The sequence below is a fragment of the Littorina saxatilis genome, linkage group LG7 (assembly GCF_037325665.1).
Source record: "Littorina saxatilis isolate snail1 linkage group LG7, US_GU_Lsax_2.0, whole genome shotgun sequence".
Lineage (NCBI taxonomy): Eukaryota > Metazoa > Mollusca > Gastropoda > Littorinimorpha > Littorinidae > Littorina > Littorina saxatilis.
The window spans coordinates 8,136,952-8,154,451 of NC_090251.1; the positions used below are offsets into that span (position 1 = coordinate 8,136,952).

General features: G+C 45.0%; 2 protein-coding genes across 4 annotated transcripts in view; one reads left to right on the top strand and one right to left on the bottom strand.

Moving 5' to 3' along the window:
- The window catches only part of LOC138970626 (serine/arginine repetitive matrix protein 1-like), a 22,389-nt gene extending 14,746 nt beyond the window's left edge, over nt 1-7,643 (top strand). For 2 of the 3 annotated variants that reach the window (XM_070343096.1, XM_070343095.1), the window contains 4 exons: nt 1,094-1,171; nt 2,187-2,428; nt 2,961-3,821; nt 4,110-7,643. In XM_070343096.1, the coding sequence (XP_070199197.1) occupies nt 1,094-1,171; nt 2,187-2,428; nt 2,961-3,821; nt 4,110-5,423 (2,495 nt within the window). In that variant the 3' untranslated portion in view covers nt 5,424-7,643. The remainder of the gene's footprint in view (nt 1-1,093; nt 1,172-2,186; nt 2,429-2,960; nt 3,822-4,109) is intronic. The other variant, XM_070343097.1, reaches the window with a different exon arrangement.
- Nucleotides 1-17,500, bottom strand: part of LOC138972052 (uncharacterized) — a 542,426-nt gene that overhangs the window by 190,483 nt on the left and 334,443 nt on the right. The window lies entirely within an intron of this gene.

Consider the following 17,500-nt stretch of genomic DNA (forward strand, 5'->3'; position numbering starts at 1 on the left):
TCGACTGCCCAGTCGATGGACTGTGGTTGATCGCCGGGTCACCGAAAAGCGCGTTTCATGAGCGAATCACCGTCACCCGCGGACAACCGCAGTCGACCGACTGTACAGTAATCCGAATGGCCAAATTGAGGGCTAAATTTAGCAACATTACCACTTCCGTTTGCTCATTCGCACGTGGAAATGGCCGATTTCGAAGAAAAAACAAGTCTCGGCCCGCTCAAAATAACAATGACCGAGACTTTCAGTAATTCCTTCGCGTGACGTCTAACCCTCTTACGCCATAATGTGACGTCTTCAAGACATAACCCTGACTTGTCTCCTGGATTACTGCGTCATGATAGATACATTTCGAAGAACAATCACAAGGTTTGGCTCACAATCCAAAAAAGTGTGAGCATTCTGCCATTGACTGTGCGGATAATTACATTTATTTTCGGTTTACCGCAGTAAGCCGAACACAGTGTTGGGGGGAGAGCATCACCGTGTTTGGCCGACTTCCGGTGAGACGACCCGCAGTCGGCCGACTGAAATTTTGTTCGTGAAACCCGATAACGTCGGATTACTGTGGTTCTCTCGGACAACTGCAGTTGGTCGACTGTGTTTCTGGCTTATGAAACTCAGTGGCCCCAGATCCCGCCTGGCCTAATCACATAGTCCTGTGAGGTTACTCTCTTATAAATTCGGGCTGCTTTCTCCTTGGGGAAATCGAGCTTCCGTACAAAACATCGCTTTCCAATTTCTTTCTTTGTGGTTGAATGCATGGACAATGAAAACCAACAACCAATTGTTTTCGTTGCCTAGTCATAGCTTTCCCAATGCCTAGTCATAGCTTTCCCAATGCCTAGTCATAGCTTTCCCAATGCCTACAAAAACAACTGACACCACTGTGAAATGCACTCAACATTAGAGACAATCATTTAAGCTCTCGTCAGACATAGCCTTTCTGTATTGTACTTGTGCCGGTATTTATTTCATTTCAAATTTCTGGTCTCATTTACTTTTCCATCTACCCATAAATCTGTCTATCAATCCATTTTTTTATATTTTAGTTTATTTTCGTTCATTCATTTATCTGATTTTGTTTACGTTTCAGTGAGAGTGAGACGCCAGAGGGAGAAAGCTGCACGAACGGAAAGTTTGGACTTTGACTTCGGCCAGACACACACAGCCAGTAAGCCAATTCCTTTAAACAGTATTTTATTCATAAACAGACACATGATAATATAACAACATCATTAAGAAGGAGCACAACAAGTTTAAAACTTATGGTAAGTGCTCACATAAACATTCCTGAAATTTCATGGCGGATTATGATCAATGCGACACATTTTTTGAAAAAAAGAGATGAGAAAAAAAAATATATATATAAAATTTTTTTTTTTTTTAAATAAAAAAAAAAGGAAAAAAAAGAAAAGGAGAAAAACAGCAAGGAAAACTTAGTTTGAATTATCGAACACAATCTGTGTCAATACCGAAAACGAAAACAAATACAAAACGAGAACGAAAGACACAACAAAATATCCAAAAAAAGATGGGCCCCAAGTAATATATTTAGAAAAACCCACACCAACATCGAACTAAGGTGTCCCAAAGCGGTTTGATTTCTCAATATAGCTTTGGACAACAACAAAAATAGCACTATTTTCAAATATGGAAATGTTTGAATCACCTGTCAGGAGTGTGTCAATATTAACACATTCTGGAGCTAATGTACCGATTGTTGCGGTTCTTGCATCATTAAACAGGGGACATGATAGCAAATAGTGATGAACAGTTTCAGCAAAATAACCACAAGAACATTGTAAGCCTATTAACCACTTACGGTCGCTACCACCCATCTGTGTAAGCCGTCAATTTGGGGGTATTAGTCGTTCATGTTTGAGTTTTTGTTGTTGTTGAAAAATCGTGTTAGAAAGGGAGACAAGCAGAGAAGAGTTTTGTTTGATTTTAATGTTGATGTGTGTGTGTGTGTGTGGGGGGGGGTTGGGTGTGTGTGTGTATGTGTGTGGGGTGTGTGTGTGTGTGTGTGTGTGTGTGTGTGTGTGTGTGTACATGTGTGCGCGCGCGACAGTCTGTATGTTTGCGTGTGGTAGCTCTACTTACTTATCTTTATTTCAACACTAGGACTAGTTTTGATGTTCAACTGAAGGAACACACACCAATGCTCATTTTTTGCCTGCATGCAGACCACAACCTGGTTTTCAAGCCGTCTATAAACGACAATGCCAACCATTGCCATGGGAACCACAGTGCTGATGCCTGCACCCACAACACCTGTGACAACTGCCATTCCCCAGCATGCAACGGGGCGGCTCAAGGCCAAGGTCACAGGCAGGACAATGGAGGGGGGAGGAACGCGAGGGGGGTTGACTCCGTGCCTCTCCTACCTGTGCACACCTGTCCAACACACGCTAGAACTGGACGTCAGGTGAGTAATATTAGATGACCAATGGCGAACATTTCAATAAAAAGCTCATTCTCTTTATGTGTCTCTTTCTTTCCCCCTCCCCCTCTCTCTCTCTCTCTCTGTCCCTCTCTCTCTACCTCTCTCTCTCTCACGCGCTCTTTCTCTCTCTCTCTCTCTCTCTCTCTCTCTCTCTCTCTCTCTCTCTCTCTCTCTCTCTCTCTCTCTCTCTCCTTGAGCCTATTATGCCTTTCTATCCTAGATGTCTAAGTTTGTTTGTGTTGACTGCATTTGATAAATAAGCTTTTACTGTTCAATTGTCATTTCATTTGCCGTTTTTATACACGGTTTCCAGTTTAAACTAATAATTTTATCTGATATTTATCAGATTTATTTATCTGATGAAAGAAATAGTCTCCAGAAAAAAAATCAGCAGATGTTTGTGCTTTTGATGATCACTACAGTACTACTATAGGCATAAATCTTGGTGCAGATTCTGAAATGTTAATTATTTTGTATGCCAAATGACTTAATAACATGTTGTTTAAACTAACAGTCCGCTGGGAGCGAGGAACACAGAAGGCAGAGGTTTTTGTTCGACACTCCGCGCAGGCCACGCCCCCGAGATAACTCTCACTTTGCCGCGACCCCTGCACACGCTGTGGCCCCGCCCCCTGCTTCGCGGAGCTGCTACGCGTTGGACTCTATGGATCTGGTGACAGACAGCGAAGACTCCATGTATCAGTATCGCAACTCTCGACGCCTTTCCTTCCCTCGTTTCCACTACGGCGAGGAGGAGGACTTCACCGTCCTGCCGTCGCATTACCATGGCAACGCTGCCTACGGGCATCCTCGTCGAAGTCTAAGTCAACAGTCTCTGCACCGTCACTCAAGACACCATCGTCGCCCTTACCCCACACAAGCCCCGCCCCTCGATGTCACCTACGCTCCCTCAACCAATCCGCGCCAGCCGCACAACGGCTACCTCCCACGTGACTACGCAGGAGCTCCGTACCAGACCACGCCCCTAGTCTCTCCGAATGGTCAGAGGCCGCGCATGCGCAGCGAGGAGGGAGGAGAAGCCCCGCCGTTTCCCACGGGGTCCAAAGAGAGAAGACAGCCATCACTGGCGGTGAGAGTGAGAGAGGACAACAACGTGGCCTACAGTGACACCTTCTTCGGCGAAAGCTCTGCTCGAGAGGATGCTGTTCATCAGGCCAACGAACCAGTTTATAACGGAGGTGGGGGCGTGGTGTTGCCGGAACCAGTTCCTCGGGTGTATCGGGAGCTCCAACCACCAGCACAGTCCAGACGAGGGACCACTACGCCAGACGTTGCTATGGCGTCAGAGGACGAGATGACGAGACACAGAGTATCCCCTTACGGGACTGCTGCAGGAAACATGATTGTTGATCCGGTATGTTAAATCAATCAACATTTATCAGTTGTTTCCATATACTAGTTACTTTGCAAAAATTTTCTTTGTGTATCTGCTTCTTAGATATTTTTCACGGAACTCTGTTGTGAGATTGTGGTTGTAGAAGGTTCTGCTGAACAATCGTAATCTGTTCAGACTGATTGCTTATCCCGTCACGACCCTCGCTCCAACATTCCTAGATCATGTTTTAACGTTGTCCATGTCTCAAATCGACCTCAGTAAACTCTATTTGCCCTGAATACAGCATCTCTTTTTGTTGCCTTTCAGCAGAGACACCCACAGGATCGCAGCGGATACCCAGTCCAGAGTCTGCCCTCTCGTCGTCGACGTCACAACACGTCACCGCCCCCGCGTCAGTACCACACGTCATCAGTGCCACGCAAGAGGTCCGGGGATCGTCACGCTGGGCGCTCTATCCACCACAACCGCTCCCACCCCCAGCTGTTCTACCTGTCGGACGCCGAGAACGGGGGACTCATCACCTACCACCTGCCTGGAGACAGCAGTCACCCACAGCAGTACATCGTTCAGCAGCCTCCCAAACAGCGCAGTGGGAGGAGCTTCTCCCAGTCAGCTGCTGATGGTTTCGACTACGACTCTCGCCACCGAGGAGTCAGCAGCAACAGAAGAGGGAGTGAGCTAGAGAGTGATGGACAGGGTCAGGGTCACCCAGCCAACCAGGACCGCTATTCTCACAGTTACTTACGTGCGGCAGAGCGCCAGAATCTGCTGTCCAGAGAGAACGTGTCCCCGAGCCGCGGACCTGCCACTACCAACCTCAACGTGCCGCTGACGGGCCGGGTTGACGTCATAGCAGGGAGCGGGTCCAGGGGAGAAGAGGCAAGCGGCAGACAGAAGGACCCAGCTGTGGACAGACCGAGTGGGAGTGGGAGGCGGGGAGACAGACAGAGACGAAGGGAGCGAAGTAACGACGAGCAGGACGATCCTCACGCCACACGCAGGAAAGCAACCCCCGCTACCACTTCCGACACGTCTCCAGACCTAGCACGTCAACGTTCCGCGCATCCCCGACGTCACTCGGTCTCTTCCAGCGACAGCGACAACTTCCACACCCCTACTCCCAACACCCCTACCACCACCACCGCCCCCATCACCATCGCCTCCACTAGCGGTGAACCCCGCCCCCCTCACCACCGCGAACCACACGACGAGATCAACCTGCGCGACATCAAAACGGACAACGAGACGCGGCCAAAGCGACCTGTGTCCAGCAGAATCAACACCGCCACCGCCACCGCCACCAACAACGGCGACAACCTGCCCGTGGCCTGCGCCGCTGACGTTGCAGTTAGAGACCCCGGGCTTGGTGGACCCTCCCCCTCGCGTTGTGCTGGCAGACTTCAGAAGAAAGAGTCGGTGTCAAGGTCGCGGGGAGGGAGCCGTCGCAGCGAGGCGAGTGGGGGTGGGCCGGAAGGGAGAGGGGTGGGGCCGGAAGGGTGGGCCCATCTCGGCGTGGACATTATGACCTCTGCGGACAACAGTTTGAGTGGTCAGTGCTCCCAGTACACGACCACCAACCACAGCACTACGGTGAAAACGCCACATCCCAGGGTGGAGTGAAAAGTACGAGACGTAAAAAGGGAGATAATATTCATTTGAGAGAGACGATTTTCACTGGATTATTCCTTTTAGAGGAACATTGGAGTATTAATTTCCGAGAGACCCTCCGCATTGGAGTATTCATTCCAAGGTACACAGTCTTCAAAGGAGTATTCATTCTAGAGAGACAATCTTCACTGGCGAAGTCATTCCAGAGAGACAATCTGCATTCCTTTCCGAGAGATCTTATGCATTAATTAAAGTGCTCATTCCTGGGGACACAGTCTTCAAAGGAGTATTCATGTCAGAGAGACCATCCTCTTTGAAGTGTTCATTCCAGAGAGACAATTTTCACCGGACAATGTTCATTGGAGTATTCAATCAATCAATCAATCAATATGAGGCTACCGCCCTGATATGGCCCTTCGTGGTCGGCTGGGCGTTAAGCAAACAAACAAAAAATATGAGGCTTATATCGCGCGTATTCCGTGGGTACAGTTCTAAGCACAGGGATTTAGTTATTTTTTATTTTTTTTATTTTATGCAATTTATATCGCGCACATATTCAAGGCGCATGGATTTATTTATGCCGTGTGAGATGGAATTATTTTTACACAACACATCACGCATTCACATCGGCCAGCAGATCGCAGCCATTTCGTCTGCATGGGAGTACTTCTGAGACAATCAACACTACATGGTGTGCTCATTCCAGAGAGACGATTCTGACGGGACTACTCATTTCTACACGCAGAACCTAGAGTCAACCTAAGTGCAGGGATACCGAGTTCATCTCGAAGTGAAGACGTCAACACTACGGTCTACGGTAGACTGGTGTACACATCCGTTCGTGAGCATAGAGTTGTAGAAGTGACACTACGCTTTATTGAGAGGTGAACAGTAAATGAAGTGAACAGAGAGAAACTCTGTTTGACCACAGGGCTGGGGTTAAAACTATGTGTGTGTGTGGGCGTGTGTGTGTGTGTGTGTGTGTGTGTGTGTGTGTGGGTGTGTGTGTGTGTGTGTATGTGTGTGTGTGTGGGTGTATGTGTATGTGTGTGTGCGTATGTGTGTGTGTGTGTGTGTGTGTGTGTGTGTGTGTGTGTGTGTGTGTGTGTGTGTGTGTGATTTTAACCAATCCGGCCCCGAAGCTGTCTCCCACCGGGTTTGTAGCTTCCCCGTGCACCTCGGCCCAGGAGTCTATGTGTATGTACAGCGTCAGTGACCTACTCTTACTCACTTGTTGTGTGGACACGATGTTCGCCTCAGAATGAGGGAGTCCGCATGGTGTGTTGTATATCGCACGTTTCCATGACGACGGCTTCATAGCAATAACGCTATATTTACGATACGGTGTTCTAAGCAGTTCGAAAATGGAATGCGTCCAGAATCATTGTTCACAAAGAGCTATAAGACATCTCAGACCTGTTGACTAACAAACCAGAGGGCTCATAATTATAAGGGTTGAATGGTGAACAGCTGTTCACCGACTGTCTCAAGAAACGCACTAATGGTGTTCTAAAACGGTTGTATCTCAAGTCACGAAACAACGTTACATGTTCAGTACATGCAGCAAAAATTACAATACAATACAATACAATCCAATCCAATTCAATCCAATACAATACAATCCAATACAATACAATGCAAAACAATACCATACCATACTTCTTGATTATCTCAAAAGAGAAACTACATACACACACTTCCTGCCAAAACTGTGAACATGGTTTACAGAAGTAATAGCATTTGGTTAAACCCGAGTTTGGAAATAACGCAGGCTTATGATTGCGTGAAAACAATGAGGAATCTTTACCCCCCAAAAAGGTAAGGAACAGTAGTGATGTCTCATATGACCTCTAGCTCTGCCAACCGAGTGTGACCAGAAATAGATGAAACTTGAACAATGGACAAGTGAAAACTGATTTCAGTACCAGAAATCATGTACCGTCTAAAGGTAACTACAAGTCTGGGTGTCCTACACTTCTGTCACAGCCATACACAGTACCAATCTCGAAAGTATTTTTGCCCATTTTATAAGGCTAAGTCGGTTGCATATCACACGTCAAATATTACAATCTTACGTGTTGCCAAAAGCCATTGTATATAATTACTTTAGTGGTTAAGAACCTGTGATCTCTCTGTCTAGCTTCCCAATGCTGCATGTAAGCTAGATGGCCGTATCAATGTGAATATTTTTTGTTGTTGTAAATAAAATGTCGACACTTGATTGAAATGTCATGTGTGTGTGTGTGTGTGTGTGTGTGTGTGTGTGTGTGTGTGTGTGTGTGTGTGTGTGTGTGTGTGTGTGTGTGTGATCGGAGAGATAAATGTGTGAGTTTTACAATTGTTAAACATACTCTAAGCTTTTTTCTCTTTTGATTAAAATCAATTGAGTGGGTCAGGGTAAGCTAACCCTAACAAGAAATTCCTTCGAGGTAGGAAACACACCCCCGTTGGTCAAAGGGAAATAACCATTCTCACTGCACCCATTCTCACTGCCACCAACTGAGAAGGTTATTTCCCTTTGACCATGAATATGTTTCTCTATAAGTCCTTGTAGAATCTTAATCCACCAATAACTCCCTAACCGTGTGTTTGACTGGTCCCAATTTTTGTAAGGACCGTCTCAGGAATGTATAGAACCTGTTCACCAAGTTTGGTGACGATCGGTCCGTTCATTCTTGAGATCTATATGCGAACACAAACACACAAACAAACAAACAAACAAACAAACAAACACATCGACCGAAACCTATACACACCCCTATACCGGGGGTGTAATGACACACAACACTATTAAAGCGAATGCAAAAGACAAGAACATCTGACATACCAAGGGATGTAACAAAAATTCTACGAATAATGCATTACACCATTGGATATTCTCCCTTGAAAAACCATAACTTAAAGCCTTAACTGTCACATAGCAACCATCGATTTCCAAGGAAGAGGGCCCCAAAGGGGGGGTATCATCACGATCACAGGAAGGGAAATTTTAGCTTTCACGATCACAGTTACCTGGATTTTTTTTTCACGATCACGAACACCAGTGGCAAATCACGGTCACGGTAAAGGTTGCAGGTACAGAAAGCACGTGTCAAAGTAAACACAACCACACAGTTATTCGCTCCTCTGGATCTATTGTTTATTTAACACAAAGTGACAACTGTTGCACTTTTTAATTATTTTTTTAATTCTCTTTCATTATGAGCGTGACGTTGTGTTGGCTTCTTCGTGTCCATCGCCTGGAGGCTGGCAGCATTCAAACAGACATGCTCTACGCCCAGCTGTCACTTGCAGGCAAGCCAAATGTTGCTCACAGTTGCGATACGAGGACGTGTGCTAAAGAGACCTGAAGGTACTTGACATTGGTACTGGGCCCTGGGAGAAGATCGCAGAAGACCGCAAGGACACATCAAGACAGGGGAAGAGAAGCTGTTGCACGGAACTGCAAATAGGAGAGCACGCAGAAAGAAACGTGACAAGTCCAACAGACCAGGGACTACCAACAGCTGTGGCCTATGGCATAGAGACTGCCACCCCCGTTTTAGTCTCGTCAGCCATAAAATGTACCCCCCTTGGTCAACCCTGGCTGATAGAAGCCTTCATTAACACAGACACACACACACACACACATACATACGCCCAAACGCTCGAACACACCCCCCCCCCACACACACACACACACACATAACCAATTTATCAGTTTGTCAGTTGGTGTATCAGTGTTTTCATTCAGCAAACCTAATGCAGTGAGCAAGTCAGTAGTCAGTAAGCAGGAGGATAACAAGCAAGCAAGCAAGTACGTTTGCATGTCGTAAAGTCATACTGAAAGTCAGTCCGTCAGTCAGGCAGGCATTAGTCAATCAGCATTAGTCAATCAGTCAGTCAGTCAAGCAGCCAGTCAGATAGAGGGTCGACCAGTCAGTCAGCAAGTCAGCACACCAGCCAGTGACTTATTCAACAAGTCAATTAGCCAGCAAGCCAGCCAAACAGTCAGTCAATCAGCCAGCTAGTTAATCAATCCGCGGATTAGTCAGCTAGCCAGTCAATTAGCCAACCAGTCAGTCAATAGCCAGCCAGCCAGTCAGGCAGACAATCAGCCAGCCAGACAATACTTTATTCAATAGCAACTCACTGCACACGTCGGTCTTGTCACAGATTTCGAGGGGGCCACAGTGTTCCCTGAGCGTTCCACGACACGACTGTCCCCGGGACAGACCTGAAACAAAAAGGGGGTCACTAATACAGAGATAGGACACCACGGCTGGGTGGAGGCCCATGCTCAACACACGCTAATACATACACACACATCCACGCACGCTCGCGTACACACGCACAGACACACATACACACACACACACACACACACACACACACAAATGCATAGACACACACGCACGAACGCTCGCGCACATACACACACAGACACACACGCACACATAAACACACACTCTCTCTCACTCTTTGTGACTGTCTCTTTCTTAAAGTAACTCTGTCAAGCATTGGCTGATGGAGCATTAAAACCTGAGTTCCCACATGCTTGATGTAAGTGTGAATTTGTTTTTGTATTTACTTTCAGTGTTTGTTTGTTTGTTTGCTTAACGCCCAGTCGACCACGAAGGGCCATATCAGGGCGGTGCTGCTTTGACATTATTATAACGTGCGCCACACACAAGACAGAAGTCGTAGCACAGGCTTCATGTCTCAGCCAGTCACATTATTCTGACACCGGACCAACCAGTCCTAGCACTAACCACATAATGCCAGACGCCAGGCGGAGCAGCCACTAGATTGCCAATTTTAAAGTCTTAGGTATGACCCGGCCGGGGTTCGAACCCACGACATCCCGATCACGGGGCGGACGCCTTGCCACTAGGCCAACCGTGCCGGTACTTTCAGTGTGAAAAGCCTCAAGATGAATAGATTTTTAATCAAATGTGTTGCATCTTACAATCACCACTTAAGGGTATACTAGCAAATTCGTGGTAACTTCCCCTGCTTAGCAACGTCATTTATGCAAGAAGTTACTTCCCTTTCTTTTTTCTGCACAGGCAAGAAATATTCTTAACCATTCGCTCTGAAAATGTGGGAAACAAATGATTTTTGGCTCATGTACGTGTAGCTTATGTGTTCGTAAACTGTGTCTGTATGTTCGTGCGTGCGTATGTTCGTATGTTCGGATGTGGTGAAAACTTTTAACATTAGTGACAGAATAACGACATAATCATTTCATCTAGTTATTTTTCAAGCACCATCTTCAAAGTATTGAAGCAATGATCAACATTGTGTCGGCCTATGTTTAGTTAAAGTGCGTATCCAAAGAAAACGGGTGGTGACTTTTGTGAGGGGGTACAAGCAGGTGACTGGTTTGTCTCGTGTGTGGTATGTAGACCAGGTCAGGGATCGCGACCAGGTCAGGGGTTGCGCGAAGGATTGTGGTATAGATTCACTACTCAGTTTTCTAGATGTACTTAGATCTGTATCGCGTTTCATTCCAGAATCCTCTTGGATTGTACTGACATAATATTCTGTGTTGAAAACATGTTTTTGTCAGGAACAACTACCAGAATGGTCCATGTTGCCTATTGCAGACGACGGTTAAGTGCGCACATCCCTTTGTGCAATGCCGCATGTATCCAAGAAAATGACCAAACACTGAAAAAACCCACGGACATGTATTAATAATGATAATACGAGAATTTATAACGCGCACATATCTCACCACAATGCGACTCAAGGCGCACTCATACACATTCTTTCGCATTAACAACTAATGCACACTCACATACACTTACGCATAAATTACATGAAGATGACAAGAGCTGGAGGAGACACGAGATTATGGAGAAGACGTAGAGGTTACATGGCGAGTCTCAGTGATTATTACAAATAATGGTCGAAGTTTGCGGATCATGAAAAATGCGAGCTTCGAATGGGACAAGCAGACGAACTTTTGCACCCGTGTTCCAACATTAAAAACTGTATGAAGTTCAGTTTTCTGGGGCAAAATAGTGTATGAAACTGCTGTATGTTCTTTAAATTGATGAGATGTATGCATTTGGTTGCGTGTGATCTGTTTATAAAATGAAATATTGTCGAAAACTAACCGTCGGATTGCAGTCGTTTGTCCAAGCAACTCGGTTCAGAACATTTGGAAGGGGAACTACTCTTATCGCTAGACAGAGTACGAGAGTTTCTTGCCTTGGAAGTTTGCTTGCAGAAGAGATCTAAAGCGATTAGATTTGGATTTAGAAAACAACCAAACTCATGGATTTTATATAGAGATTCATGTGTTTAACCCTGTAGTTGCTAGTTTAAATGCAGTATGTTTGTATTGTTTGGTCTACAGATGTATATGTCGTACATTAGAGCGTTCGGAACTTCAAGTTTCAATCGCTAAAGTAGTTCCCACAAAGTCTAGCTCATCAACCTGTGAGCTATCGAGGATTCAGGCCCGTTGTTGGATTTTGGTTGTTGGGTAAGTTACCGAAAAATATCTAGCCCTACACGTTTACAGAGAGAAAGAAGCAGAGGGGGGAATAAACGACATTACCGGATGTTTGGTATACTACTTCTTCTTCTTCTGCGTTCGTGGGCTGAAACTCCCACGTACACTCGTGGTTTTTTTTGCACGAGTGGAATTTTACGTGTATGACCGTTTTTTACCCCGCCATTTAGGCAGCGATACGCCGTTTTCGGAGGAAGCATGCTGGGTATTTTCGTGTTTCTATAACCCACCGAACTCTGACATGGATTACAGGATCTTTTTCGTGCGTACTTGGTCTTGTGCTTGCGTGTACACACGGGGGGTGTTCGGACACCGAGGAGAGTCTGCACACAAAGTTGACTCTGAGAAATAAATCTCTCGCCGAACGTGGGGACGAACTCATGCTGACAGCGGCCAACTGGATACAAATCCAGCGCGCTACCGACTGAGCTACATCCCCGCCCTGAATACTACGTCAATATGCCAGGTTTCATATGACGTCACGTATCATGCTTGCTTACGTTTTATTCTATGTATCGTTCGAAAGTCTGACTTATGTCGAGGATAGGGATTTGCGTGATGAAGACTGCGGTAAATCTGTGAATGATAAGAGAACAAGGATTGTCTCAGAAGAAAGTCAACGACTAAATGTTTCAGACCCACAACTTCATGTCAACACCGCATTCAATGGATAAAGCAGAGTTTGCTGATTATGTCACTGTGCTAAACATGTGAAAGACCATCTGCCAGAATGCAGCTAATGGAACTTTGCAAGGTTTGTTGCCTGTTAAATAACTGGAGTTCTACTCAGAACGTATTTCATATACAGTAAGAAAACAAAAAGCAAATTGCATCTCGTCTGTCGACCAGTCACAGCAGCAAACCTGGCCAGTTATGCGTCTACTTTATAAACACGTCGAAGAAGCTGGAAACTTGCGTCTTTGTTATTGCGAATAATAGCATATTCGCAGATTTCCTGCGGAGTATCGCCCGATGATCGGAATAGTGCTGTGTGAGTCTATCAAATAACAACCCTCGAATTCCCCCACGTGTCAATCAGAATAGCAATATTATGATATATTGATATTTTCTATCCATTTGTCTACACAATGAACTGTATCATTTATTTTATGCAAAGTAAAACATGTCAATAACGATCACATTCTAAATCAACGTGTTTTAGGGAAAATCCTATTCGACAACCCCTAAATTAAAAAAATGTTAATAAAGTGCAGTGACTTTCCATATTCTTTCCAGGGATGTCTGTATATTGGTTGAAAGAACATATGCACACAAATGTATATGATTCTGACCCCGGATTTAAATACACTATAGTATGTCTTTAACAACCATCTACATAGCTTGACCAGCATCCGGGCTCGCTACTTTTAAACTTGAAATTGTGTAGACTTTTGCCTCCATGATAAAACAAATTGCTTTCGTTTGTTAAAGATGCAGTGCCCAAGTCACAGCTTGGAGAACAAAGATCTGTGTTGTCAGCCAAACGAAACTCCATGTGGTTTGTCAGTTTGCACCTCCCGTGATCACGTTCTGGATCTGAAGCCGGGTGTGGGCAGTATACCGAAATGGACCCACATATCATCTTTTACAATTTTCTTACCTAATCAAACACAATATCTTGACGTAAAGTACCCAAAATAGAAAGAACTATCCCTCTCGCCGAGACAAATAGATTTCCATGTGGGGACTTGATGTGAGCCTGGTAATAATAATAATAATAACGATTACTTATATAGCGCGTAAACCTCGTGGTGACGAGCCCAGAGCGCTTTACACCTACACAATCACAATACAAACAAGGAAAGAGAACCAAATCCGAATAAATTCAAACATGGCCACACACACCCACACACGCACGCACACACACACGCACACACACACACACATCACACACGCGCGCGCGCACACACACACACACAATCTCTGTTTCGCCATTGTCAACGTTCAGGCAACCCGCAGTGTCACTCCATGTACGCATACGCTATTCTAGCACAACACACATCCCCACGAACGCCACACTCCGATGACCCACCGACCACGGGATCTCCTTCAGAGGTCTAACTTAAACATGTGTGTTTTGAGGGCTGTTCTAAAGGCAGATGGTGACTGGGAATCCCTAATGCTCCGGGGGATTTTCTCCCAGACAAGAGGTCCCTGGTACTTGAAGGATCTCTCAAATCCATAGTTAGTTGATTTTCTGTTTCTTTTTGGTTTACTAAGTACATTGGTATCTGTTGCAGAGCGAAGAGAGGAGAGGTTTGAATATTTTGATAACATCTCAGAGAGATAAGCAGGTCCTGTACCATGAAAGAAAGAGAAACAAATGCATGCAATTTTGTATTGAATACGACTTCTTACAGGCAGCCAGTGAAGGGATCTCAAAACAGGTGTGATGTGGTGTCTTTTAGGGGTCTTTGTGATTAATCTAGCGGAGTTGTTCTGTACTTTCTGCACTTTCTGGTAGAGGGCGACCCATCCCTGCCCGGAGGCAGACCAACATTAATTTGTAAACTGTGTCCAGTTTTAGACTCCTTGCATTAAAGTCAATGAAACTTGGTATTTTTTTCAAACGGATATCTGTCTGAGGCATGACTTAAAGCCCTTGGGACTCCATGCACCTAAACGTGACAGGTTCAGTAATGTTAAGTGTTTGTCTTACCAGCTGTCAATTCATATTTTAGATTTCAGAAGTTCCCACTTTTAATTTACAACTAATTGCTTGACAGGAAGTAAATTCTTTGAAATATTCTCACTCAGTCTCAGCTAAAGGCAGTCAGGAAATCTGCTAGCAGTTAGTGTTTAAACTAGAGTATACTTTGTTTCTATCACCACAGTCACATTGTTTAGATTTAGAGTATGTTTCTAATGTAAAACCTTGGGAGGCTTTGTGATCAGAAACTTATAATTTACGATACAGATGATGGCTTTAACATAGATATGATACAGAGGAAAAAGCATTTGTATCGATGCTTTTTGCTATAGTTAATGTGTAAGTGTATCTGTTTCGAACCCATGTCTGGGTGTCCAGAGGGTGGTCACTTACTGCATTTTTTCAGGCTGTCGCAAGAAGCACGAGGACCACACTCCTCGTCTTTTTCACAAGTTCCCCCCAGATCTGTACCTGCACACACGTGTCACAAACCTTGCAGTCATACATGATTCCCCCATACCTTTAGCTGCACACACGTGTCACAAACCTTGCAGTCATACATGATTCCCCCATACCTTTACCTGCACACACATGTCACAAACCTTGCAGTCATACATGATTCCCCTAGACCTCTATCTGCACACACATGTCACAAACCTTGCAGTCATACATGATTCCCCTAGACCTCTATCTGCACACAAATGTCACAAACCTTGCAGTCATACATGATTCCCCTAGACCTCTATCTGCACACAAATGTCACAAACCTTGCAGTCATACATGATTCCCCTAGACCTCTATCTGCACACACATGTCACAAACCTTGCAGTCATACATGATTCCCCTAGACCTCTATCTGCACACACATGTCACAAACCATGCAGTCATACATGATTCCCCTAGACCTCTATCTGCACACACATGTCACAAACCTTGCAGTCATACATGATTCCCCTAGACCTCTATCTGCACACACATGTCACAAACCTTGCAGTCATACATGATTCCCCTAGACCTCTATCTGCACACACATGTCACAAACCATGCAGTCATACATGATTCCCCTAGACCTCTATCTGGACACACATGTCACAAACTATGAAGTCATATACATGTTTCCCCCAGACCTCTATCTGCACACACATGTTACAAACCATGCAGTCTTACATGGCAAACAAGACGCTGGCTGGTGTGTGTCTGTGTAAAAATATAATTTGTCCACAAAGAGGGTCACCATGGGGGGGGGGGGGGGGTCTGTGCACGTGCACGTTGAGGCCAAAAGTGCCATGGCACGGTGATCCACGGTGCACGTTACGAAAAAGCTCCATGCACGATGCACGCCGAACCTCAGGCTGTGCACGGTGCACGCTACGAGAATGTCCCCATTCCCATGCACGTTACGTCCAAAAAGCCCATTCCTGGTGCACGTGGTAAAGCATCGCCCCCCTCTGCAAAACGCCACGCGCTAATGAGTCACCAGGAAAGCACGTGAAATTCTTCATATCACTCGATTCAATTCGCTGTGGACACCCGTCGGTTGCACGTGTAAACATGCAGGGACATCGAAGTACTAGAGGGTTGTGAGGAAGCTATACGATGTGGCACTCTTAATACAGTATTATATAATTATAGGCCACTTAGCGATGATTAAGACATCTGCATTTTCAACGTGTGGCCTCACGTTAAAGAAACGCAACTCATAAACGCATTCAACCTAAAAATTCAGAGAAACCTCGCGAGAATATCATTCCCAGAAAAGATTCGTAAGGCATGTTAAAAGCCACATGATAGCTAATGGCAAGTTCTATGCTGACAAAAGTCACTTTAGGAAAACATGACCATTGACTTCCTTTATGAACCCAAAGGTAACAATATTGACAAGAATGTACGCATTTGACGTTAAATGAAACATTCATAGACAGTTTCCAACTCACCAGATCTGCCAAAGAGCCTTAATTCGTGAAAAACTATGATTTTAATCAGACAGGTATTTGAGGTAACCTGCGTTTCTCCTTCCGAGGCGACGTGACGGCGCCACATTTGTTTGTTTATGGCTGTTTATCGCGAAACAACACAGTTGAAATGTGTGTGTAAAGTATCATAAATGTGTGGCGTGTTAACTCCGAATCAGTTCGTTATCTGCGTTTCGATGGTAATTCAGTCAGAGTGGAGTTACTTTGAATCGAAGGCGAAGGTAACCTGCGTTGCATGTGGGACGGCGTGAACAAATTTGATTGCAATATTTTATACAGGAAGTAAATTTCAATGATTCTGGCTCAGTCTTGTAGATCTGTTATGCAGTGTTTTGGTAGTGTATCTGCTTTTCGATTATGAAGCTCATTTGGAGTGATACGCTGATCGAAGTGGGGTACCCTATGTGGGACATCAGTCGTATGCAGATTACGCCTCAGAACACTCTCGCATTTCACAAAGACAACAATAATTTGCAACATTTCAAGAACTGCATCAGTTTTATTAGATACTATTTCAACAAAAACAGCACAAACACGACTATTATCAACAACACGGAACGGGAGGTACGTCTTCAGAGACGCACCAAGTGTGCGTTCCCGCTTTTGGACGCCATTTTTGCTAGCATTTTCACAGTAAATCTTAATATTTCCATATCTATTGCATGATTTTGGTATTTTCTTAGATTGTGCCGAATCTCCTATCTCTCGGGCATGTACTGGGTGCTTTGTGACCAGTTTCTCCCCTAGACTGTATTGGAAAATGCGTCCGTGTGAGCTGACCCCCACTTGTGACCAGTAGCAAAGAACAACTCCTGTACTACTGGTATGGAATTCACAAACTTGATGTTTCTTTTTGAAGTGAGCATTTACCACACAAACACACAGATAGTAACCAATGCATTACACTTCTATCACAATCCTAAAACGTATAGATAATAACAACTTTTGGCCCTAAACACTA